Source organism: Genypterus blacodes, unplaced genomic scaffold (genome assembly GCF_046128005.1).
Source record: "Genypterus blacodes isolate CSIRO-AG114 ecotype Tasmania unplaced genomic scaffold, CSIRO-AGI_Gbla_v1 ptg000168l_1, whole genome shotgun sequence".
In the NCBI taxonomy this organism is placed as follows: domain Eukaryota; kingdom Metazoa; phylum Chordata; class Actinopteri; order Ophidiiformes; family Ophidiidae; genus Genypterus; species Genypterus blacodes.
The window spans coordinates 1-23,760 of NW_027466969.1; the positions used below are offsets into that span (position 1 = coordinate 1).

Genomic DNA, 23,760 nt, shown 5'->3' on the forward strand with positions numbered 1-23,760 from the left:
ACAAAAAATACACACCTTTTAGCTCTCATCTGCTCCTGAAGTTTGCTGTACATCTCCAGGACTGCAAAAGACAAGGCAAAGAAAGGAGTGTGACGCAGGTGTGTGACCGCAGCAAAGCATTATGGGAAACATCTTTGTACGCTGAAACCGAGGGGCAAACGCCGAACGCTGCCCGTTACACAGGTACTCCACATGGGGCCTTAGAGCTGGTGTGTGTGTGTGTGTGTGTGTGTGTGTGTGTGTGTGTGTGTGTGTGTGTGTGTGTGTGTGTGTGTGTGTGTGTGTGTGTGTGTGTGTGTGTGTGTGTGTGTGTGTGTGTGTGTGTGTGTTACCTGGTAGACAGTGTGTCAGTTTGTCTATGGTGGTGGCGATGTTTCTCTGCTGCATTCGACACAGTTTCAACTCTTCCATGGAGACGGTCAGCTACGAAAAAACAGGAAAGAAAAGGCTGTTCAGCAACGTGAGTGCTGATTGGACGGCCTGCATCCTGGCTGGGCAGTGGGCTTACTTACCCCTTTGCCATCATCCTGGAGATGGTTGTTGGTCTCAATCACCTGACTCTGACGGACAAAAATGAGAGACAAAAGCAAGTCAACCTTACATCGTGATGGTTCCCAATATCCCATATTTCTTGTGGCGCTGCAATGACACGCCTCTCTCTCGGCCGCCGCCCACAGCCCCTCCCTTACCTTCAGCTTCTGGGCCTCCCCGCGCACTTTCAGCAGTTCCGTGATGGAGTCGACGAACCCCTGGAAGTGGTGGTTGCACATCTTTTCAATCTCCCTGTCGTGGTTCCTGATGCGGGCGTCCAGCTTCTCCATGAACAGGCCATGTTCCTGACCATCGTACACCGACCTGGATACAAACAGAGGGATGGACACAGGAAGGAAGGGCAGGTTACGTTAAAGTCGTATGTTACATAACAGAGAGCATAGTTTTCCTGCCCATTAAACGCACAGCAACCCAGAAAGAAAAAGGACATCCTGATTGGTGCAGCTGCAGTTTGTGTCCACCGGGGGGCCTCGGTGCACTAATATACAGCAACACCAGACTGAACACTTCCAACAACTTCAGTGGGAAAGCCCCTCGGTTGAGGACATTCTGGGAAAACGGCAAGAAACAACAACAAATAGACCTTATTGAGACGAGCCAGCAGTCTGAGCCTGCCGGTCTTCATTGGCACTCTGCTCTCCATGGAAAACACTGTATCAACAGGATTCCTCTGTCTAGGTTCCATCACCATGGTGACGCTGAACCCCACTTATAAAACCACAATCAAGGCTTCAACACCCCTTAAATCATAGACGCTGAACACAAATTTAGGTCAAGTGTGTGTGTATGCGTGTGTGTGGATACCAGACAGCTCTGTAGCATTGATCAGAGAACTTCCCGTGTTCTTTCCCCTCTAACAAACACACACCTGAGTGTGGCTCCGACCTCCCCCCCTTCCTCCTGTTGACCAGGAAATGCCAGACTTGTACAATAGACAGCAGGTCTGACGCCACTAAAGTGCCCTCTTGAATACACACACACACACACACACACACACACACACTATCGTTTGGACAAACAGTGTTCCTTGTTAAAGTCAGTGGTTTATTGACGCAGAAAGGAAAGAATGAAACTCTGGGTCAGAGTCTGAACACAAGAATTCATAGTTCAATCATTCCTAAATGAATGAATGAATGCTTGAATGAATGAATCCTTTAATTCTACATTGTGTGTTTGTACTCGGCCTGGTCTACGTTGCTATAGGTTATAAATGGCTCCTTGGCGTCCTTGTTAACCCTCTGAACAATAGCCAGTTTCCTGACAGCGGCGACCGGACCGTCTGAGACAAGATTAGCAATTTCACACTGCGGCTGGTGACCGCTTGCCACTGAGTTGGAAGGAGGATGATGAAGATGATGAAACTTCAAGCTTCATTTCATGATAGAGCGACAGAGAGAAGCTCTAGTTTTAACCCTTTATACCCCTGGTGCTTAGACTCTTATAATCAGTGTACTGTGATACCTTTGGCTTTCATTCTGTTCCATCTTTGTCACAATGACATCGCAATATGTTACATACATGACTTGCATCACATAAATCCTGATATTTTGTGCTTAAAGTTCTGACTAATCCGGTCATTTACAAAAGATATTTCAGTTGTCAGGTCCCAGGTTATTTGTTTGTCTTCCATCAAGCTTTTCTTCATGAAGTTAAAAAGAAGTTGTCACGCCACGATGCTTCACCATCACACATATGCGTGATTGGTCTCGATGCAGGTAAGCCGCAAAAGTGGATGAACATCAACTAAAAAAAAGCATACAGTCAAATCCTACAAATGCAGCATTGACTCTCCCTTCTAGGGGAGCCGTTTTATGCAGCTATACACAAAACCGTTTCCCTGGACTTCCACAAGCGAGCCAACAGCTTCACGTGTGGCTGTCAACAAGTGATGCACCAAAAAAAAACAACAGTGGCCATTAACGCCCCGCGGCGGCTCCACAGAGCCCGCCGGGGTAAAGCAACCAACAACAAAAGATGTATTTAAACATGCAAGAACAGACACAAGTAAGAGCAAGAAGGTTAAAGACTCACTGCAAAAAGCTGTGTGTGCAAAGGTCTTTGGGGACATGTTGCTGACTGCTTGACAGCTGGCTAAATGGGATCTTAATCGGACAGACACTAAGCCCTGTGTGTGTGTGTGTGTGTGTGTGTGTGTGTGTGTGTGTGTGTGTGTGTGTGTGTGTGTGTGTGTGTGTGTGTGTGTGTGTGTGTGTGTGTGTGTGTGTGTGTGTGCATAAATAAAGCGTAATGACTTAACAGGGTGTGTGTGTTGTGTGCTGAAACAAAGTTGTGGCGAGTTACTCCCTCTCTTCGCTCACTCACACACACTCTCACACACTCACTCTCTCACACGCTCTCTATCTCTCTCTCTCACACACACACACACACACACACACACACTAAATGTCTTATCGAGTCAGAAAATTCCACCTGAGCAGCGAAAACCTGACTGATGAAGAGCAAAACGTCTCGACAAGTAGAATCCATTTCTGATGAAGAGGCAGCATTTAGTTAGACTGCTAAATTATTCACAACAAGCAGAGGAGAGGCGAAGAACGAGAAGAAAAGAGAAGAACGAGAGAGTGAGCGGATCGTGTGCTTTGTGTTCCTGTATCTGTGCTCTCTTCTTCGTGTTCGAGAACTTGAGGCCGTGACACAAAGCCACATAATGAGCGTTTGAGTTAAGTCTCCCTGTCATTACATCTAAAGCTAAATATGACATCTCACCTACCCGCCCAGCTGCCCACAGGGCGGTGCCACACACACACACACACACACACACACACACACACACAGGAGCTGGCTGATAACATTGTGCGATCCAGCAAACACACCTTGGAATGAGCTCGGCAAAACAGGCCGACTGAGGGGCCGCACACACACAACGGCTGCCAGAGTCCAGGCTGTACGCTGTGTGTGTGTGTGTGTGTGTGTGTGTGTGTGTGTGTGTGTGTGTGTGTGTGTGTGTGTGTGTGTGTGTGTGTGTGTGTGTGTGTACATTTTCCAATACTAAATTACATAACTTAACCCAGATCTTCATCTCTGCTAGGGCTGAACAATTTGCACTTTAGATTGAAAATCAATCAATCGTTCAGCCCTACCCTCCGCCCATCCCGACACATCCCAATCATCTCTTGCATCAACGTGCGACCTCATTATCTAGGCAATGTGTCCGGATAGTGGGGCAAGGATGTTTAATCACGGTGTAAAAATGGGCCCAAGAGCGTTTAGCAGAGAGGAAAACTGGAACGTTGCTGCAGGTTGAAGTAACCTGAAGGAGTCGGCGGCCTGATCAGTCTTGTGCCTGTCGGATTCATCTTGAGTCATTCTGCTGTCAGGGAGAGAGGAATGCTGCAGCCAGCCACAACCTGCACACACACACACACGCGCACACACGCACACACACAAACATACACACACACACACACACACACACACACACTATTTGTCCTGGCTTTAGAAGAGGTTAAATAGGAAAGTTACCAAGTTGACCGAGGTGGGATTGGATGAGGCCGAATTCAATCAATCATTCATTTTAAAAAGATGTGTGTGCTGATTAAGTGGAAATACTGAGATGCAGTCAGGCAGGCTGGAAGAGAGAACAATCACACCCTGGTGTGTGTAGCCCTCTGTCTGCCTGCCTGCCTGCGTGCGTGTGAATCATCTCTATTTTCTGTCTGCCTGCGCCGCTCACCTTGACACACACTTGAACACACAAACACACTCAGGAGGAGAATGTGGCAGCTGGTGGTGTCACCAAAAGCTGTCAAATCAAAGAGCAACAGCCTCTTGAAAGGGCGGATAAAAGACACACACGCATGTAGACTATTAACCTTAAATAGTCAGCTGAAATTTGTCTGAGGTGGGAGCGACTAAGTGGTCAAAACAGAACAAAAAACATGCGCATGTATTTTGGTCATCATTCTGCGCCTGCACACACACACACACACCCCTTTGATTCAATAGCTCTGTTCCTCTGCTGTTTCCTCTTCTTTCCCAGATGTTTCTTCGAAGGACAATCAAACAGCACAAAGGCCATTTCCAAAACAAACACACGTCTGACTTTTTTGGACTGAAATTAAACACCGATCCACACAAAGCAGTCAAAACAAACCTAGGTTACAGTTGCAGCATCTTTGTACTAACAAAAAGGCACCTTGAAACTGTTATAAAGGTTGCTGCTGAAGAAACGCTGAATGAAGAAGAGCAGGAAGAAGGATGGGATGTGAACCCAATAAGGAACCTGTTTATCTTACTGGAGTTGTTCAGGCTGAGTAGTGACATTCTGTCAGCAGAATAACACACACACACAGTTGTAAGAAGCTACTTAATATCATTAGTTACACCTGTGCTCTTTATGCAGCCCAACAGGTCACAATCAATGCCGGCACCATCGAGTTTATAGTGACGTCACGTGACAAAAAGGAAAAATAATAAATAACAAAAATAAAATGAGACGTGATTATGTGATAGAAAGTTAGTGCCCGCTCTGTTGAGACTCTCTGTGGTGTATTAGAAGGAACCGCGGCTACGTTCTACCATGTTTGCTGACATTTAGAAGCATTAAAGCTAACATTCGGGAAAGGTCCAAACCCAACATCCACCTGTTCACAAACACAAGCGGCACACACACAAGCAGACTCCCGCTGTAAGCTCCAACAGTGGGGTGACCAGAATGTCAATGAGATGGCTAGCTGACGTTAGCTAAAGTTACTTAAAAAGTGTGTGGGAAACATGTCAAACGTCGCGATAAACCTGCAAAACGCGCAGTTCAATAAGATCATTATGTCGTGACACGCAGCTAGGATTCAATCTAGAAGTCTGAGTTCGTCTCAGACTAAATCCGAACTAGGTTCGTGTTTGCTAAAGTTAGCCGATTAGCTGTCCGATAATGGGTGCATGTGTGTTAAAGTTTGTTGCTAACTAGAGAGCTAGCCGAGGGTCCGGGCTGCGTTCAGCGGTGCTAACGTTAGCGGAGCAGCCGCCGGGGTCTTACCGGAGGGTCGGCCCGATGCAGTTGGTGTCAGTGCTCTCGATTTCTCGGAGAATTCGTTCGTGTTCGGCGGCTGTCTCCACGCTGGCCATCCTGCATGTTGCTGTGCGCACGATGCTAAGGTATGCCGAGCCGAGCCGAGCCGAGCTGAGCTGAGGCGAGGTGAGCGGAGCTACACGGGCTGCCTGGTTCTGGCTCGGGCTCCGTGCGTCATGGAGGGAGACACCGGAGGGTTGGCTTGTTTGGTGTTACGGAGCAGCCCGATTGAGCGGAGTTTAGTGTCTAAATCAGCTCGTACTTTGCCGTCTCATGGGAGAAATTGAACATCTTTTTTCATCTTAAACAATAAAAAGAACTGAAAAAGTGTATTTCTGTTGTCTCTGAAGCATTAATTAACCAAAAGTTAAGTTTCTGTAAATACCTTTATATGTCAGTTAATTTGTTATTTTGTTTTGATATAATTTATAGCTTGCACTTTCATTTTTACCTCACATTTTGTTGACATTTTTCTTGTTTTTATGTACAGGAAAAATAGATGTCGGCGTGTCCGGTGTCCCATTTTCTTTTGGAAATTTAAGGATTCCGGTATAGATTCCAAAATAAAAGCCTTGTCGCGCAACAACCCTCAATTTGAATGAAACTGTATTCATCTATACCTTTTACAATGCTAATTTCACCACATATGTAATAAGATGATGGTCTGCTGTATGCCGGGGTGTTGACTATTGTTCTACAGCATAGCAACCAGCCTAGGTGTGATAAATAATAAGCTTTTATTTTCTAGACGGGTGGTTTTGCACCTGATCTTTGTCGCTTCAAATCTGCTGTCGGAAGAGAAGAGGAGCCGTGGTGCAGAATGGAGGTAAATAAAGAATTGAAACGTGAAAAGTTGACATCGGTGCAGATGTGCACTGAGCATTGTCTGTGTCTGATGGAGAACAAAGTGCTGAGACGAAGAGGAAAGAGTAACTTGGTTCTGTTTGTTTTGGTTTACCCGAAGAGTTCAGAGTCCACAGAGAGATAAAAGAGTTAATGCACAGTAGCAAAAGTCATATTCTATGCATTGTATGCAAAAATGTTTATTGTGCTGCATATGTAAACTGTGTAAGAGGATTACTGCCTCTGACCTCATCAACCAACAAACACACACACACACACACCATTATTCCTGTTTCTGTCTGTCTGCGTGTGTCTCTCAGCCTCAGAGGAAGCTGATAAACTCAGTGGACGGCTGTGTGGACGAGGCTCTGTGCGGCCTGGTCAGGGCCAGCGGGGGCCTCTCTCTGCTGAGGAGCCACAGAGTCGTGCTCCGCTCAGACACAGACAACCTGAAGGGCAAAGTGGCCCTGCTGTCAGGAGGGGGGTCGGGACATGAGCCAGCGCACGGTGGTACGACTAATTATGATCCCAAGTGATTGCAATTCTTTTCCTCGCAGTACTTTTAATCATGTCTTAACTCCTTGTGTTTTACTCTGTGTTTCCAGGTTATATTGGCAGTGGTATGTTGTCAGCAGCCGTAGCAGGAGGAGTGTTTGCGTCTCCTCCTCCTGCCAGCATCCTGGCTGCCATTCTCAGTCTGCACAAAGCAGGTACTGTCTGTTTGTGTCTGTGTCCGTGTGTGTCTGTGTCTGTGTCTGTGTCTGTGTCTGTGTCTGTGTGTGTGTGTGTGTGTGGTGTGTGTGTGTGTGTGTGGTATTATACCATGTACCAAACCATCCACCTTCACATCATTGCTCAGACATACACAAACCTGTGTGTGAATGTGGCTTAAGTTTAACTCCCAAAAAAAACATTTTGATGATGTCATCTGTCCTAACAATTAGAATCTCAACGGGACAAATTATCTATATCATATCAATAATCTATATCATACCTGCCCGCCCCCACCCCCGCCCCCCAGGAGCCTCTGGGGTCCTCCTCGTGGTGAAGAACTACACCGGCGATCGCCTCAACTTTGGACTAGCTGCTGAGCAGGCCCGGAACCATGGCGTGGCTGTTGACATGGTGATAGTTGCCGAGGACTGTGCCTTTGATCAGCCCAGTAAGGCGGGGAGGAGGGGCCTATGCGGCACCGTCTTTGTACACAAGGTAAACAACAATGGATGGAAATCACAATAATCAGGAGTTCCAGGAAAATCTGATCTACACTTTGTCCATCAGTTGGCAGGTGCTTTAGCAGAAGAAGGCTGCTCACTGGACCAGATAGTTGGGAAGATGATGGGAGTGATGAAGGGGATTGGTGAGTCTCCTTCCCCAAGTCCTTTACACTATGTGGCGACAGGGTTACCTTTCAACACGCTTGCATGTGTGTGTGCTTGTATTCCAGGTACTCTGGGTGTGAGTCTGTCTCCGTGCAGCGTTCCGGGCTGTCTTCCGACTTTTGACCTGCCACCAGGACACATGGAGCTGGGACTGGGTGAGAGGAGACGATGAGAGGAAGATGGAGAGTGGATGAGAAGGAGGAGGAGGAGGAGAAGCAGGAGGGACATTTTGTTATGTCGCAGACTAAAAAAAAAGATTGATCTCTAAACGTGGACTGTTGACTGTTTTCTGTCCTCTGTCTTTAGGAATCCACGGTGAACCTGGCATCAAAAGGTCAAAGGTGACTCAAGTTCAAAAAATGGCTTTCGTGTGATTCCGTCTGTGCATCCGTTTGTTTTTATATGTTTCATTCGTTCATCCTGTCAGGTGGCATCTGCAGATGAAGTGGTGAAAACCATGATGGATCACATGACCAACCCTGACAGCCAATCACATCTACCACTGAAGCCAGGTCCTCCTGAGTGTGTGTGTGTGTGTGTGTGTGTGTGTGGGTGGGGGTGTGGGTGGGTGGGTGGATGGATGGATTGATCTGGACTTTTGTGTGACTCTTTGATCTTTCATCCTTCCCACAGGAGACACTGTGGTTGTGTGTGTGAACAACCTTGGGGCTCTGTCTTGTTTGGAGATGGCTGTGGTAACCAGAGCTGCCATCACCTGTCTGGGTACGTATGTGTGTGTGTGTGTGTGTGTGTGTGTGTGTGTGTGTGTGTGTGTGTGTGTGTGTGTGTGTGTGTGTGTGTGTGTGTGTGTGTGTGTGTGTGTGTGTGTGTGTGTGTGTGTGTGTGTGTGTGTGTGTGTGTGTGTGTGTGTGTAGTGCAAGACACCAACAATATGTGCTCGGAGGATGATGCTTTCTGACACTGATGGTCTCCACGGTTACAGAGAATCGCGGCATGGCGGTTGCCAGGGTGATGTCGGGGTCGTTCATGACGTCGTTGGAGATGGCAGGAGTGTCGCTGACCCTGATGAAGGCCGACCAGGAAATACTGAGATTGTTTGGTGGGAACACACCACACACACACACATACACACACACACACACACACACACACATACACACATACACACACACACACACACACACACACACACATATTTATACAACACATAAACGAGACACACACTCTTTTACCTCCTTTATCCTGTCCAGATGCTAAGACCAGCGCCCCTGCCTGGCCTAATCTCAGCAGTGTGTGCGTGAGTGGACGCAACTATGTGACGGACCCTCCAACCATGGACATGCGGCCTCAGGACGACACACACGCTGAAGGTTAATTACACACCACTGCAACATGCTAATATTAAACCAACAGTAAACCGCTCATTGATGGTAAACAACAGCCATACTGATTGTTATGACAACAATTTGGTGGCAGAATGTTGAACCTTTGTCTTGGTCCTATGTTTGGTCCGTCAGGGCCTCTGAGTCATGTGATGCGTGAAGCGTTAGGGAACGTCTGCTCAACGCTGCGAGAAAAACAGGAGGAATTAAACGCCCTGGATCGAGCTGCAGGGGACGGAGATTGCGGAAACACTCACATGCAGGCTGCTAAAGGTGAGAAACAAAGTCTAACGTGAAAGGTTTTTTTTGGCAAAAATTGGTCAGAAAATGATCATTATGAGCCATAAATACAGTGTGATGACAATGTTAATCAGAAATAATTGCATCTAATTCCTCGCTCAGCCATTCAGGAATGGCTCCAGGGTCATGCAGTCCCTGGTTGCCCAGGGCAACTGCTGTCAGTCCTGGCTGGATTGGTGCAGGAGAGGATGGGCGGGTCGTCAGGGGCGGTAAGTGTCATAGTTTGTTTGATAATTCGGGTTTCAATGTTTCACATCTTTGCTCTCTCTCACACGCTCATACACACACACACTCTTCCTGTGTCTTTCAGTTGTACAGTCTGTTCCTGACAGCGGCGGCTGGTCATGTGACTGAAGGGAGGAACAACCCGGCCGCCTGGGCCAGTGCAATGCATGCTGGGACACAGGCAATGAGGAGGTAGGGGTTGGATTACTTATTGTAAGTCGCTTTGGATAAAAGCGTCTGCTAAATGATCGTAATGTAATGTAATGTGTGTGTGTGCTGTATGTATCACTCAAGCTTTGGGTCGCAGAGAGTGAGTTCAGATAGGAAGAAAAGTGAATTGGCTCTTACTGTGTGTGTGTGTGTGTGTGTGTGTGTGTGTGTGTGTGTGTGTGTGTGTGTGTGTGTGTGTGTGTGTGTGTGTGTGTGTGTGTGTGTGTGTGTGTGTGTGTGTGTGTGTGTGTGTGGGTGGGTGGGTGGGTGGGTGGGTGGGTGGGTGGGTGTGTGTGTAGCAGAATTTACCAGCTGCAGTTGTTTCTTTATGTTATCTATTTTGTTGTTATTTGTTACACCTGGAATAAGCGCATAATTTTCCCTCATGTTGAAACATCTTCAGCATAGATTGTGGAAAGCTCTTCTTAACTGTCTGTGATGTCCCCCTTCCCCCTCCAGATACGGTGGTGCCGACCCTGGAGACAGAACCATGGTAGGACAGGAAGGTCTTTTCTCTGAGGTACCGGATAGTCCTAGTAGACTGTATTTTTACTTTGTCTTTTTCTCTCTCTCTAGTTGGATGCTTTGTGTCCTGCAGTGGATGAGCTGATGAAGCTGACCACTGTGCCCCCTGGTGGAGAGATGGCGATCATGCAGGCTGCTGTGCAGGTACAGCAACACACCTACTAGGATCAGCAGTGCCACAAGGTGGTGAAAAGCTGATGGTGTACCTGGCTTCTCTCCCTCTCGCTCTCTCTCTCCCTCTCCCTCTCCCTCTCCCCCTAGAAAGCGGCTTCGGGGGCGGAGTCAACCCGTGACCTCATAGCGAGGGCGGGCCGGGCCAGCTACATTGCAGCCGAGAGGGTCACCCTACCTGACCCAGGTGCTGTAGCTGTAGCGGCCATCTTCAAAGCCGTTCTGGAGTCACTGGAGAGGCAGAAGTGATGCACCAATCAGGATGAAGATGATTTAAGATCTAGGAGTATGGAACAGAATTAGCACACAATGATTACCTTACAAAAACACAACGAAGATGACTGCACTTTGACCTAAACGCATTGACACTGAGCTGGACCCACTGGCGTAAGGTGTCAATCAGGCAAAAAATGTATTAATTGATTAAAGTTACAATATCAGTCACATACATAACATAATAAGAAATCAACCCTGTCACTTCTGTCTGAAAGAATAATAATGTGTAATCACTGTTTTAGAGAGATAAATGCACTTTTGGATTAAACAGTGGTTCTCATCTTGCATTGATTTGATGTATTTTGTGCATTTCAATGTTGTTTGTATTCCACTTTGTAAGATCTTTGGTAGATTCATTAAACTGTTAAAAACTGGCTTTCTCTCATGTTCTACATTAAAGATAACCTGTATTAGGGAGCCTCTCTTTCTACTTTCATTTCAACAGCCATGCATTGACTTCCTGACTTCCTGGCACTGACACACACAAACATACACACACACAATGTGGCGGTTTAAACTTTGAACACACTTGAGAAATGTGTTGCACTTTCAATTTTGGCACTGGTACTATGCACAGACCTCCCGTGTGTGTGTGTGTGTGTGTGTGTGTGTGTGTCATGGTTTAAGCATTCAAAACTAATCTTTAACATTATATTTAATGTAAAACTTTTAGAATTTGCAGACTTTCTGATTGAGCAGCATTGGACATGTGGGACCCCCTGTGGTGACCTCCCTTATTTGGCATCTCCACATGTTTGTTTAGGTGTTTATTATAATCATATTAATATTTACTAAAGTGTGTGTGTGTGTGGACTATACATGTTGAGCCATCAGACGTGCGGGTGTGCTTCGTTCACCTGTGTTGTTTCAGCAGGAAACGTCTGCTTTCTTGGTTTTACTCAGCCATCTGTAAACCAGCTGTAATTTGCAGAGCAATGCCTCAGTGGTTGCCATGGTGACACACAATCTGAAAACTTCAGGAAGTTAATATCGCACCCACTTCGTAGTTCTTTCTGATGAGCGTTGGTTAGTTCTTATGTTCTGACTAATAATAATAGCCTACAAGAGCACTATTCTGTGTGTGCGTGTGTGTGTGGAGGTCTCAGATGGAGTTTGCTTGCAGCCATGTTGTATGCAACTGGAGACCCGATGAGACAGGGGAAGGTGAGCGTTCCATTATTCTTTTGTTTGTTGTTTTTTGAAAATTTTCACAATGTATCATTGTTTTTCACAATGTTCCTCATGGAACCTTGAAAGGTTCACGAGCCCCCATTCTGGTGTGTAATGAGGGTTCTTTAACATACAGATCCTCTGAAATTCAGTGAGGGTCTGACTGCAGGTTACATGGGTAGACTGATAAGTTCTGGATGAGGAGTATGGTATGGTGGAAGTACGAGCTGCTGTGAGTTACAGAGTTCAGCCCTCACCCTGATACTTTAAGCCGAACGCTGTTCCAAAACATAAAATGTCACTTACTCATATTTGATCATGGCTTTTATGCATTTCAATGAATTGATTGTATCTCGATTTAGCTATTTAGTGCCATGAACCTGTTTGAATGAATTCATTTTCCCAGCATACACCAGTGCTTCTGTTACAAAGAACCAGTATTGTAATGCACTGGCTGAGCAGGTGCATCGCGCTCTCTCTCTCTCTCTCTCTCTCACTGCCTCTCCCTCTCCCTCTCCCTCTCTCTCTCTCTCACACACACACATCATATATAAAGGTCAAACTGTGTCAAAGCTGTTGTTTTTCTCTGCAGTGTGGGGTGATCAACACATTCTCAAGGGTATTGCCGTGAAATAACAGGAAACATATAAAGTAGGCGCTGCATGTGTGTGTGTGTGTGTGTGTGTGTGTGTGTGTGTGTGTGTGTGTGTGTGTGCCTGCAAATGCAAGAGAAGCAGATTGAAGCAGACGCTTTGGAGGGAAATCACGTGGCGACACACACAGTGCTGCCTCGTAGGACAAATGAGTTCACACAGGGCTGAGTTTCTCGATAAAGTGCAGTGATTTTCATTGATGTGTTTGAGTCTCGTTTGACACTGAACTGAACAGAACACACAAACGAAAGCTGCTACAGATTCATCACAACAGCAGTTTGTCTCACACCTGATCACTATCAGCAATCAACCGCATGCCTCAGAAATGAATGTAAACAACACACCTGCTCTCTCTCTCTCTCTCTCTCTCTCTCTCTCTCAGGCCCCCCTCCTCTGCCTCCACGCCGGCTGAAACACCCCAAACCACCGCCTCGCCCCACATCCTTCCCTCCTCTCCTCCCCTCTTCACCCTCAGTCCCTCCTCCTCTGCCACCCAGAGGTAAATCTCTCTCTCTCTCTCTCCCTCTCTCTCTCTCTCTCTCTCTGTCTTTTTCTCTCTCTCTCTCATTCTCTCATCCTTTCTTTTCCTCCATTGCTTTTATTTTCCAGGTCACAAGCTGGAAGGTGAAAGCAGACCGAAGCCTGATGTAAATGTGGTCTCTCTCTGTGTCGGTAAACTGGTGGACATGAGTCAAGGTGACACACACACACACACACACACACACACACACACAAACACACAAACACACGCGTGTGCACAAACACACACACACAAACACGTACACGCACATTTACAAACTACTTCTTTCCCTGTCCTCTGCCCAGCCTCATGCCTGGATAGCTTTCAAAAGCAGGTGAATTGTGGGAAATGTGATGCGGCGTTGTCATCTCAGAGCTTTGCACAGAGGAATGTGAGTTGTGAGCTCTCTTACTCTCTGGAATCAATGAATTTGGGTACAAATCAGACAAAACTAATCCTTCTCCTTTTTCCCGCCTGCAGGTGTGGGTGTGTGAGTTTTGCGGAAATGAGAACGCTGTGTGTGTTAGTCTGCATTCACTGTGTAGCGACGTCCTGTACCTGCCGAGCCAGAGTGATGATGACTACCAGAACCTGGAGGACAGACTGGTCGTCTTCTGTGTGGACACCTCAGGCAGCATGGGCGTCACCACCGAGGTGTGTGTGCCTTATACACACATTGCATACACACACACACACACACACACACACACACACACACACACACACACACACACACACACACACACAGATAATAACAATATTGATTTAATGTTAATATTTTTCTCACGTGATTTATTTTGTTTAGGTGACTTCAAACAAACAACCTCCAAAGTACATATCCAGATTAGAGGTATCTATCTATCTATCTATCTATCTATCTATCTATCTATCTATCTATCTATCTATCTATCTATCTATCTATCTATCTATCTATCTATCTATCTATGTACTGTATCTATCTATCTATCTATCTATCTATCTATCTATCTATCTATCTATGTACTGTATCTATCTATCTATCTATCTATCTATGACTGCTGTTGTGTTGCATTGCCAAGGGTATCCAGGATGCCCTCCAGAGTGCGCTGACATCGCTGCTCCAACAAACCCCAGGCAGGCGAGTGGCACTGGTGACCTTCAACAATGAGGTAGGAAGTCGGAGGGCGAGGAAGAAGAGGGGGATGTGAATTGAAATAAAATATCACTATGAATTCAAAGAGAATTTTCTACAAAGCTTCTCTCGGTCCCTTTCACAGGTGGTGATATACGGTGACGGCACCAGCACTCCCTTCACTCTGAGGGATTGGGCTTTGGTCGACTACAACCACATATGGCAACAGGGCGTGGCTTACCAAGTCCCGCACTGCATCTCTGAGACCTACGCCCAGATATTACAGAGAGTCAAAGAGTAATGATAGCCAGCCTGTACACGTCACATCTCACTCTCATGACTCAATGCATGGGCACATATCATAAACAGGACAGTGGTGACTTATTTCAGATGCTTTGTCTTTGTATACATTAAGTCTCAAGGAAGACGGGGCTACATCTCTCGGTCCTGCTGTGTTGGCCTCAGTTGCCATGGCATCAAGGTATCCTGGGTCAAAGGTGGGCATACATGACTCACATTACTGTATCAAATGTCAGAAATGAACCGAAAGATGATGGCACAAATCGCACCAGTATAGAGTTTTAGACACAATAATTTTTGCACGAGTACGGAATACAGTAAGGAGACTTCTGGGTAATGCCCTTTCTAAATTTGTGTGAGTTCCGTAGGTGGTACTGTGCACTGACGGCAGGGCCAACATCGGACTGGGTGAGATGGATCAAGAACTCCCTCTTTCCTCCTCTCCCCAGTCACATTCACATTCACATTTCTACAAAGAGGTGGCTCAGCAGGCAGCAGACAGCGGGTGAGGACAGACACACACACACACACACCAAGGCAAATCACTCTACAGCAGTGGTTCTCAAACTTTTTACATCAGGTACCACCTCAGAAAATGTTTGGCTCTCCAAGTACCACCACTATGGCCGATGTTAAAATACAGCAGTGGTTCTCAGTGGTTCCCGGCGCCGGCACCGGCAAGTGTGCTGGCACCGGCTCAACTTATTTTAAGTCGCATTTCCGATATTTTTATTTGATTGGTCCACGTACCACTTACAGGGAGCCCGCGTACCACAGTTTGAGAACCACTGCTCTACAGAAAACAGACTTCTAAAAAATACCTCTCTCTCTCTCTCAGGGTCATAGTGTCAGTGATGACCTTTGAGGGGATGGACTGTCGACTGGCCGAAGTTGGGCGGCTGGCTGACACGACTGGAGGGAGGGTGAGGGACACACACAATACAATAACAGAAGGAGAGCTCATACTTCGCCAAGGCAAATTAGTCCTCCAATAACCGCTACCACCTCTCAGTAATGACATTTAACAGGTTAATAATCGAGATCAAGCCACGCCCAGCGATTATTGCAAAAAAAACCTGTAAACAAATATTAAACACAAAGCTTAAATGATCATTTAGCTTGGTCCATTCGATAATTGACCCAAAATTTGAGAGATGTGGGAAAAATGGGCGTGGCCTACATGTGGATAGACCCAAATAAAATCACAGAAAAAAAAGAGTTTTGATTCAGGGACTTCAGTGACTTTGATTCAGTGGCCAAGTGACAATTACAGCACCACCATCAGGCACCATCCAGTCATGAATGGGTTTCTCTGACTCTCTCACAGTTTGCTAGGTGACATTTGGTAAGCTTGAAATCTATGGAATGTCCTAAAAACAAACCAATCCTCTTAATTCATGTCTTTCAATGTGCTTTGCAGAACAGGGCCCCACCTGGCTTTACAGCTAGGTGCTTCCCCTTGTGACGCATTTGTTCACTTTCTGAATGCCTGCACAGGTGAACATCGTCAACATCGGTACAGTGGCATCCGAGATCCAGTCTGCGTCAATTGACAATGTCCTTGCGACAAGTGTCACGGCAACGCTGCTCGCTGCTGAAGGAGTGTGAGTGTAGCTAAAATACTCTTTAGGTACAGATTTCACATTGCCTTTTAATGATTTAATAGTGATGATGCCAGAATTATCCATGAAAAAAGGTGGGTGGTGCCATCAGGTGTCACGAAAGGCAGCACATTTTTCTGTACTTCCTCATGGCTGACAATAGTCAGCTCCAAAACAGTGGCAAGACGTAAAAAATGTGGTACCCTCTTCATTCACATATGCATATCTGTGTTTAAGCATTTGTATGTCTTATTGGGAAACTCTATCTTGGTCTGCAGGTATTTTCCCCACGGGAATGACAGCGGTCACAAACTGGTGAAACATATCGGGAACGTGACAGAAGGGGCTCAGATCACCGTCCAATTTGCTGTCAAATCAGAATTTATGGAGGGTAAGGCCAAAGCAAAACGGTCTTAGTCAAAATCTGTTTTTGTCTTTTTAACATGTAAACCACAAACAAACCAATGGTTAACACAACAAAATATTAATTTACCTTCATGTACGAAAGGTTTTCTCCGAAGGGGCAAACTTCCATTTCAGCTTCAACTGAGATTCAAGACCAGAGACCAGCAGACAGCGACACGCATCATCACGGAGCAACGACCAGTTACTACCTGCAGGTAAACACAGCATGCCGAGCAGCCTGAAGTGAGAAACAGATTAATGAAGCTCTGTGTCCCAATGTGCTGACCTGGTGCTCCCCCACACACAAACTGTCCGCATGGCAGTGTGTTTGACCCAGAATGAGAAATAGTAGGTGTGTGTCGGACCTGAAGCTGGGCAGGAACTTTCTCTTCCATGCAAGCGCGAGCTGTCAAAAATAGAAAATAAAGGCCACATGCATTGCCGTCTGCAAGTCATCTTTTTGTGATCCAGCTGAGGTGTAGCGGCTTATTTCTTTGTCTCTCTGTCCACTTCCTGTCTCCCCATCTGTCTGTCTTTAGTCAGATTGGGGCTGGTAATCTTAACATGGCGGTCTTGGGCGTCCACTGTGCCCAACTTTGTGCTAGTTTAACCATGGAGGGTCGAGTCCAGGAAGCACAGAGGCAACTGAAAGCTCAACAGGAGTTGCTCAAAGACATCAGGTACTTCTTTCTCTGTAAATGTAGCAATGACTGCAAAATGGCGCATTTTACAGCTAATTTGACAAAAAAAAAGTTAGTTGGTCTGATGGTGGCGTTGCAATTACCATTGCTGCATTTTGGTCTATAACTTTTAAACTGTGAGTCATTGTTTGGTTTCAACTGCCACAAACCTTTATCCATAGAATGTCTGGACCAAGCCTGGACATGGTCACTTCAAGTCAAAAGTGGTGACTCAGGGTTTTCATGTGACTCCATTTAACACCAGTGGTCCGTTGTGTGTATTTGTTCATATTAACACTTTTTGACAACCAAAGTAAGCAGAGGCCGATCCATGAGGAGGAGAGCGTCTACGGCAACTGGATGGAAACCATGGCAACCATCTTTGATGACATCACCACAGAATCACAGGTTATCAAATGATTTATCAGAAAATGAAGCCAATAGTCAATATCTGGCGACTGCAACGAGAAGTGAATAATCCTACCTACTAAGGATAATAATAATCCTAACTACCTGAGACTAAAAGAAATGCAACAATGAAAAGACAACATAATTAATAAATGAAATAAAATAAAAATAGATGATAACAATAATAGCATTTCCACACACCTCTCTCTTGCTCTCTCTCTCTCTCCCTCTTCAGTCTCTCTCTGATGAAGCGGCTAAAGTGGTGTACCAGATGAAGAGAGTGAGCAGTTTCCTCACTGGCAACACACCTGACAGCCAGAAGCAGAGTGTCAGGAAGAAAAGGGCAGTGATGGAAGGAATGTGAAAAGCCAGAACCATTCAGCGGGAAGGGAAATAATAAAAACCACTGACAGATTGGAAAAGAAAGATTCTGAGAGGAACTATTATTTTGCGCAAGCGAGATTGAGATGCATGTAGAATGTCTGGAAACAAGCTAAACGAAAATGTTTCTTTCTTTTTTTGTCACTATTGGCTGCCAAATATGAGCGGGCATCCTCAGGAAGTCCTGAGTCTCATGAATGACTGAAGTCTACTGTAACCAAATCAAATGGTAGTCCTGAAATGTTGTCAATAACTTCTGAACCTGCCACAATGAAGACATAAACATTATGGTGGAGTTGGAGCAGTTTCTAGATTCATCATCTTATCTCAAAATGTGCAAAATTAAACAAATGAAGGAAATCAGTGTGAGCCATTGCCTGGTGTACATTATGGTTTGTCTTTCGAACTCTTTAATACATCAGGAAGTTTCATCACTTACCTTTTGGGAGAGATGAATCCTGTCATTAGCCTTTGCATCTGCAGACTGGATGGATTTCTATCTCTCTTTGTCTCTCTCCTTTTGCTGTAGAAGAAGGGGGGAAGGTCAAGTTCATTTGTATAGCACAGCATCACCGAAAATGTCACCAAAGGCTTTACAGGCGTGAGAAAGGAAGAAACCTTGGTAGAGATGATTCAAAGGCAGACTCCCTCTCCTCATCAGCCTCCTTGTCATAAATTACAATTGCATTTGTAAATAAAATCAGCACGAGGCCCCGTGCAGAGGACACCAGAAAAATGTGAACAAAGAGAAAGTGGAAGGATGAAAGTCAAGAGGAAGACAGGATTTCCATGCTTTTTTACATTTTACATTTTGCAGGTACAGCGACTTTTTATGGTTATGCAGATCCCGCATACCAAACCAAATTAATCAATCATGTGATATGAAACAATAAAAGTAGGTGACGCAAACCTATGAAACAACTTTCTAATATTTTTAATGATTAAAAATATAAATAATTTCTTTCTTACAAGAAGATCACAAAGATCTCGATCATACATTTCCATGAAATTTCCAAAACATTTAGGCCTGGGAAGACACTTTTTTAAAATGCATGACTCTTCCAGGACTTCCATCACCACAGAGAAGGAGGACAAAGAAGAAAAAAAAGGGCTGTGGTGGTGATGAGACGATGAAGATGGATGTGTTCATTAATGACGAAGGGTTTATTTATTTGACCCAAGACATTATTGTTGCTGCAGGTGATTTCTACAGAAATAATTTCCTGACTGCCCAGATGGTGGTGCTATCAAGCTATATTGAAGGATGTCAGACAGATTCAGGACCCTGTTTGCAATGTGAAATCTGGATGGTGGACCAGTGACTGATGCACAAATGTAACTAAGATACACCACAAACGTAAACACATGAAGTTATTACAGCCGTAAAAATGTTTCCCAGACAAGCGTGGTTGAATATCAAGGCTTTTATTCTGAAGAGAGTTAAAAGCATTCCCATCATTTCCACTCTGTCTCCTCTGGCGTTCCAGCAGTAGAATGGAAGTTAGGGGCATAAGCTGGCTCGGCTTGGCTTTTGGCACAGGAAAGGGAGGCTGTGCTGACAACTCACATCATCCCAGCACTTACGCTCTGTAAATCAATAGTGAACAGACGATTTATCGGCGAGTGTCATCCCAACAAGTGAAACCTGACAGACAGCATTGTAAATACTTACATATTATATAAAATATACTGTTTGAGTTGAATGCAGAAACGTCATATCATTTGCAGTTCTATCTGTATATTCCTTTTTTTTAATTTAACTCACAATGTTAGTAGAAACTTTTTTGGGTCAGGGCATATTGAAAAATCAATCAAATATATAAACTCTATGGTTTTGACATATATTTTACCTCCAAAATTAATCTGGAGGCAGTCCTCGAAGTGGTTGTTATGCTGTCCTGGACACCAATTGGAATAATGGAATTGAGTGCCATCACTCCAGAACCACTGACCCTCCTACAAGACACAAAACAAAGTTTGAATTAAAAACTCAAACTTGAGCGGGATTAAAACTCATCAGATTTTCCATCAGATATATACCTGTGCAGCATCATTGGCTCCAAGCCATAAAGGCATAAACCCATGACTGAACTGCGCCACCAGGCCCTGAACCCTTAGGTACTCTGTTACACTGTGCACTGATGCAAGGTGTCCACCCAGGTGCATGCAGGCTTCCTACAGAGGGCACAGAGACAGATTTACTGAAATATGAAACTGGGACATGGGAGATTTCCAGTTTAACCTGTGTGTTGACCTGTGTAAACTGGGCCCAAACCATCCTGAGTACCTCAGCACGAGCCCAAGTCCTGGGTCCTGAATAGTAGAAGTAACAGCTCTTGTTGGACCAGAGCCAACCTGGAGGACAATTCTTTCTCTGAAATATGAATCCTGGAGGCAAACAGAAGCACGGTGATGATGAGAATGAGTTTAAAAACACATTTACACGAGGGGCTTAAACACATACAAACTCACCATTGGTTGTGGTCAGAGCCATTGCAGCAGAAACAAGCAGGACCGCAGTCAGCATCTTGAAGGTGGAGCTGATCTTCTCTTCCTCCTTCTCGCCGTCAGCCTAAGACCTGACGGAGCCTAGATGCTCTGGGGCTCATATATACAGAACATTATCTTTCCATCTTCCACCAGTCATGAAGCAACACACACACAGCCCAACAATCCTCAGACAAACAACATTACTTGGAGAGGCGATAGAGTGATTCAGTATAAACTGAAAGGCAATGAAATAGTTCCTCACCACTGAGTCATTACCATTGCTGCAACTGCATTGCAGTGGCAATGATGCAAGAGAGATACAGATGGTGACTGATTAAATCCTCTCTAGTTATATTATCTGCTATGCCAAACTGCCAGATCAGTGTTGCTGATTAATTAACAGTAGTGATCAATTGAGCAACGCAAGGATGGTACACGGTAAATAGATGGCAGAGCGATCCACAGAGCCCTGCACACCCGGCGTCCCTTTGGGCAAGAAGCCGTCTACCATTGAGACACCTCAGGAGCCATGGAGCTGGAAAACAGCTCAATATTTGTGGGTTAAGGTTAAATATAATATCTGTTGAAGAGGCAAAGAGATTGTTGGCCTTTAGCTGATAACACACACACACTCCAACAATTACACACACACCCAAACGCAGCACTAAGTTTGGATGAAATGTGGTAACACCTCGAGACTAACCTTCTTTCATCACTTTGCCCTATAGTAATGTCATACATCACATGATATGTCACCAAACAGGTCATTGTGCAGTTTGTTTGTTGTAAAGCAAATCTATCTGCAAATTAGACAATGATATCGTGAAACCAAGACACAGAGTGAACCGATACCTGACCAATCTGATGTACCCGTTAGTGTAACACACACACACTGTATTTTCATATGAAGGTATTTCATTGTGAAAAAGTAACATCATAAGGTTTTAAGCAAGTGGAAGGAAATGGAATCTTTACTTATTTGAACAGAAATGTTTATTTCTTCACTTTTTTGACAATCTGAATTGTTTTCACTCCCAGGCTCTGGCTCGACTTGACAACACGACAATCATTATCAAACAGGATGCCACGACCTTTGTGGACTCCTTCAAACTGTCTTCATTATTATATATTTGTCATTTACAATGCAAATAAAACAAGGCAAAAATTACTCAGAGAGGCGATAGAGGGATTCAGCATAACAAAGGCAATGTGAGCTGCAACTGCTGCTGGTGTAATTACTTTGTCAAATATTGCTATAAAAAAAAAAAATGCATAGAGGCTAAGATCATACAGACAGTCAGAGCAAACAACTTCAGACACTTCTTGTTATAATATGCGAGGATTTATTAACTCACAATAATAACTAAGACTCATTACTATCAATATAACAAACTGGAAAACATAAACAATAGCAAGAAGTTCAGGTAATAACGGGTTCAAACACAAGGAAAGTAAAGCGTGAGTGTGTGTGTGTGTTTGTGTGTGTGTGTGTGTGTGTGTGTGTGTGGGTGTGTGTGTGTGAGAGACAGAGATGATGTACAGGAAGTGGCGAAGTTATAAACACATGTTTCCAGGGTCAAGGTTCACTACTAAGATGGCGGCTTCACTCCTTACTTAGCCTGTGAGAGACATGTGTGTTTCTTAAGCCCACAGGGGGTTTATCACCCAAGTGGTGCAGAGAGAGAGAGAGAGAGGAGAAAGAGAGAGGAAGCATGCAGCATGCAGGTTCTGTGCTGAAAAGCACGGTTAGAAAACTTAATAAACACAATAACAGAAATATTCAACATAGAAAATAAAGTATTCCATACAGTGTATTTATCTACTTAGATCTTAATCTGACTTTAAATCTTAATCTGCCCAAACATCAAAGCCTTACGTAGTAGAATCACGTCCGTTTTGTGATTCTCTGTGGCATTGATTGGACAGCTGCGCTGAGGGTTCACTCAGTCGATGGTTTGTCCGTTGTGGTAAGCTTTGCTCCAAGTCTTCAGTTATGGGCTTGAAGAAGTTGGAAAGTTGCCTTTGTGGTGTAGGAGAAAAAGGGGCGAAGTGAATCGCTGCTTGGTCCACAAGTTGAGTCACGGTCAGACAATCTTTGAAAGCAAACGGAGGTGCAAGCCTTGGAGGTTTGGTGTTCACTGAAAAAATCCAGGGTTGGGTTTCTTCCTGTTCCTTACTGCTTGGTTGGGCTGGAGAGTTAGCTTGTGGGTTCACTGAATTGGAAAATTCAGGGCAAATTCTTGGGTTTCCTCCTCTTCCTTACTGCTTGGATTGTGCTGAAGCGAACTTCTGGGTGGACCTGCTGCGCTTTTTATACTGCAAATGACCTCACAAGCATGGGTTAACCTTTTGACCAATGTCGGGGCAGCTGAGATTGTGACATCTTCACACCAAGGCAGGAAGAGGGGGTTGGTCCACTACCACTCTAGGTTGTAGTCTTCTTGTTTTGTGAACAAAGGATTCCATGCTTTATCAGAGTCAGCTATGTGGGGACAGGCTTCAAAAATGTGTTATAGGCCTCACATATTTCAGAACCTTAAACTGTGTATGCCCCTACACTGCATTTCAGTTGTACTGTTGCAGCAGAGATACAGAAGATAACTCTGATGAAATCCTGTACTTACACTACTACTTCTACAATTCTATCATCTACGATGTCAAACCGTCACTTGTCATTTCAGATCAGTGTTGCTGATTACTTAACAACATTCATTTGAGCAACACAAGGACAAACACATTGTTTTGTTATAATAGGCCACACATTTCTGGCCAGCACTAAAGGAATAATTATTAATTGCTTATTATATATATCTATACACACACACACAGGTTAAACATAGTACCTGGTCAAATGGCACCACATTGATGTCCTCTACCTGATTTACTGGTTTGATATTTACATTGGGAAAATAATGTTTGTGTCCGTTCATGGGTTTGAAAAACATTATATGTCTCTCTCCCTCTCTCTATGTGTGTGTGTGTGTGTGTGTGTGTGTGTGTGTGTGTGTGTGTGTGTGTGTGTGTGTGTGTGTGTCATTTCTGTCCGGCTTTCCCTACAGTGGAAATCTCCTAACCTCCTAAACTCTGTGTATGAAATATACAATGAGAGCACATACTGATAAGTTCTTTCACAAATGTCATTGCTGCCTAATGCTGTCTTCAATAAAAATCAAGTTGACACAATC

General features: G+C 44.8%; 4 protein-coding genes across 4 annotated transcripts; 2 read left to right on the top strand and 2 right to left on the bottom strand.

The window, feature by feature from the left end:
• Window positions 1–15: 15 nt before the first annotated feature.
• LOC143013921 (exocyst complex component 6B-like) lies at window positions 16–5,787 on the bottom strand (the record flags this gene model as incomplete). Its single annotated transcript, XM_076167644.1, has 5 exons — window positions 5,549–5,787; window positions 690–855; window positions 513–560; window positions 333–423; window positions 16–61 (listed from the first exon to the last, which is right to left on the bottom strand). Coding segments are annotated over exons 1-5 (440 nt in total), but the record flags the coding sequence as incomplete, so codon positions are not given.
• Window positions 5,788–6,335: 548 nt separating this feature from the next.
• On the top strand, window positions 6,336–11,230 carry tkfc (triokinase/FMN cyclase). The gene is made up of 17 exons (XM_076167674.1): window positions 6,336–6,407; window positions 6,745–6,934; window positions 7,030–7,134; window positions 7,446–7,633; window positions 7,706–7,784; window positions 7,872–7,961; window positions 8,113–8,147; window positions 8,234–8,318; window positions 8,440–8,529; window positions 8,750–8,866; window positions 9,018–9,137; window positions 9,285–9,422; window positions 9,552–9,658; window positions 9,760–9,866; window positions 10,344–10,377; window positions 10,461–10,553; window positions 10,671–11,230. Exons 1-17 carry the CDS (start codon window positions 6,402–6,404, stop codon window positions 10,827–10,829), a joined length of 1,743 nt encoding a protein of 580 aa, XP_076023789.1. The 5' UTR covers window positions 6,336–6,401; the 3' UTR covers window positions 10,830–11,230.
• A 542-nt stretch (window positions 11,231–11,772) lies between these two features.
• Window positions 11,773–18,460, top strand: LOC143013925 (circularly permutated Ras protein 1). The gene is made up of 17 exons (XM_076167647.1): window positions 11,773–12,020; window positions 13,062–13,178; window positions 13,289–13,375; window positions 13,505–13,590; window positions 13,680–13,853; window positions 14,005–14,049; window positions 14,258–14,347; window positions 14,456–14,607; window positions 14,726–14,807; window positions 14,979–15,115; window positions 15,449–15,533; window positions 16,108–16,214; window positions 16,490–16,602; window positions 16,720–16,831; window positions 17,156–17,296; window positions 17,611–17,704; window positions 17,940–18,460. The coding sequence occupies exons 1-17, from the start codon at window positions 11,963–11,965 to the stop codon at window positions 18,066–18,068; spliced, it is 1,809 nt and encodes a 602-aa protein (XP_076023762.1). The 5' UTR covers window positions 11,773–11,962; the 3' UTR covers window positions 18,069–18,460.
• A 109-nt stretch (window positions 18,461–18,569) lies between these two features.
• Window positions 18,570–23,420, bottom strand: LOC143013927 (ladderlectin-like). The gene is made up of 5 exons (XM_076167652.1): window positions 20,558–23,420; window positions 20,373–20,473; window positions 20,126–20,260; window positions 19,936–20,041; window positions 18,570–19,672 (listed from the first exon to the last, which is right to left on the bottom strand). The coding sequence occupies exons 1-5, from the start codon at window positions 20,610–20,612 to the stop codon at window positions 19,587–19,589; spliced, it is 483 nt and encodes a 160-aa protein (XP_076023767.1). The 5' UTR covers window positions 20,613–23,420; the 3' UTR covers window positions 18,570–19,586.
• Window positions 23,421–23,760: the final 340 nt, after the last annotated feature.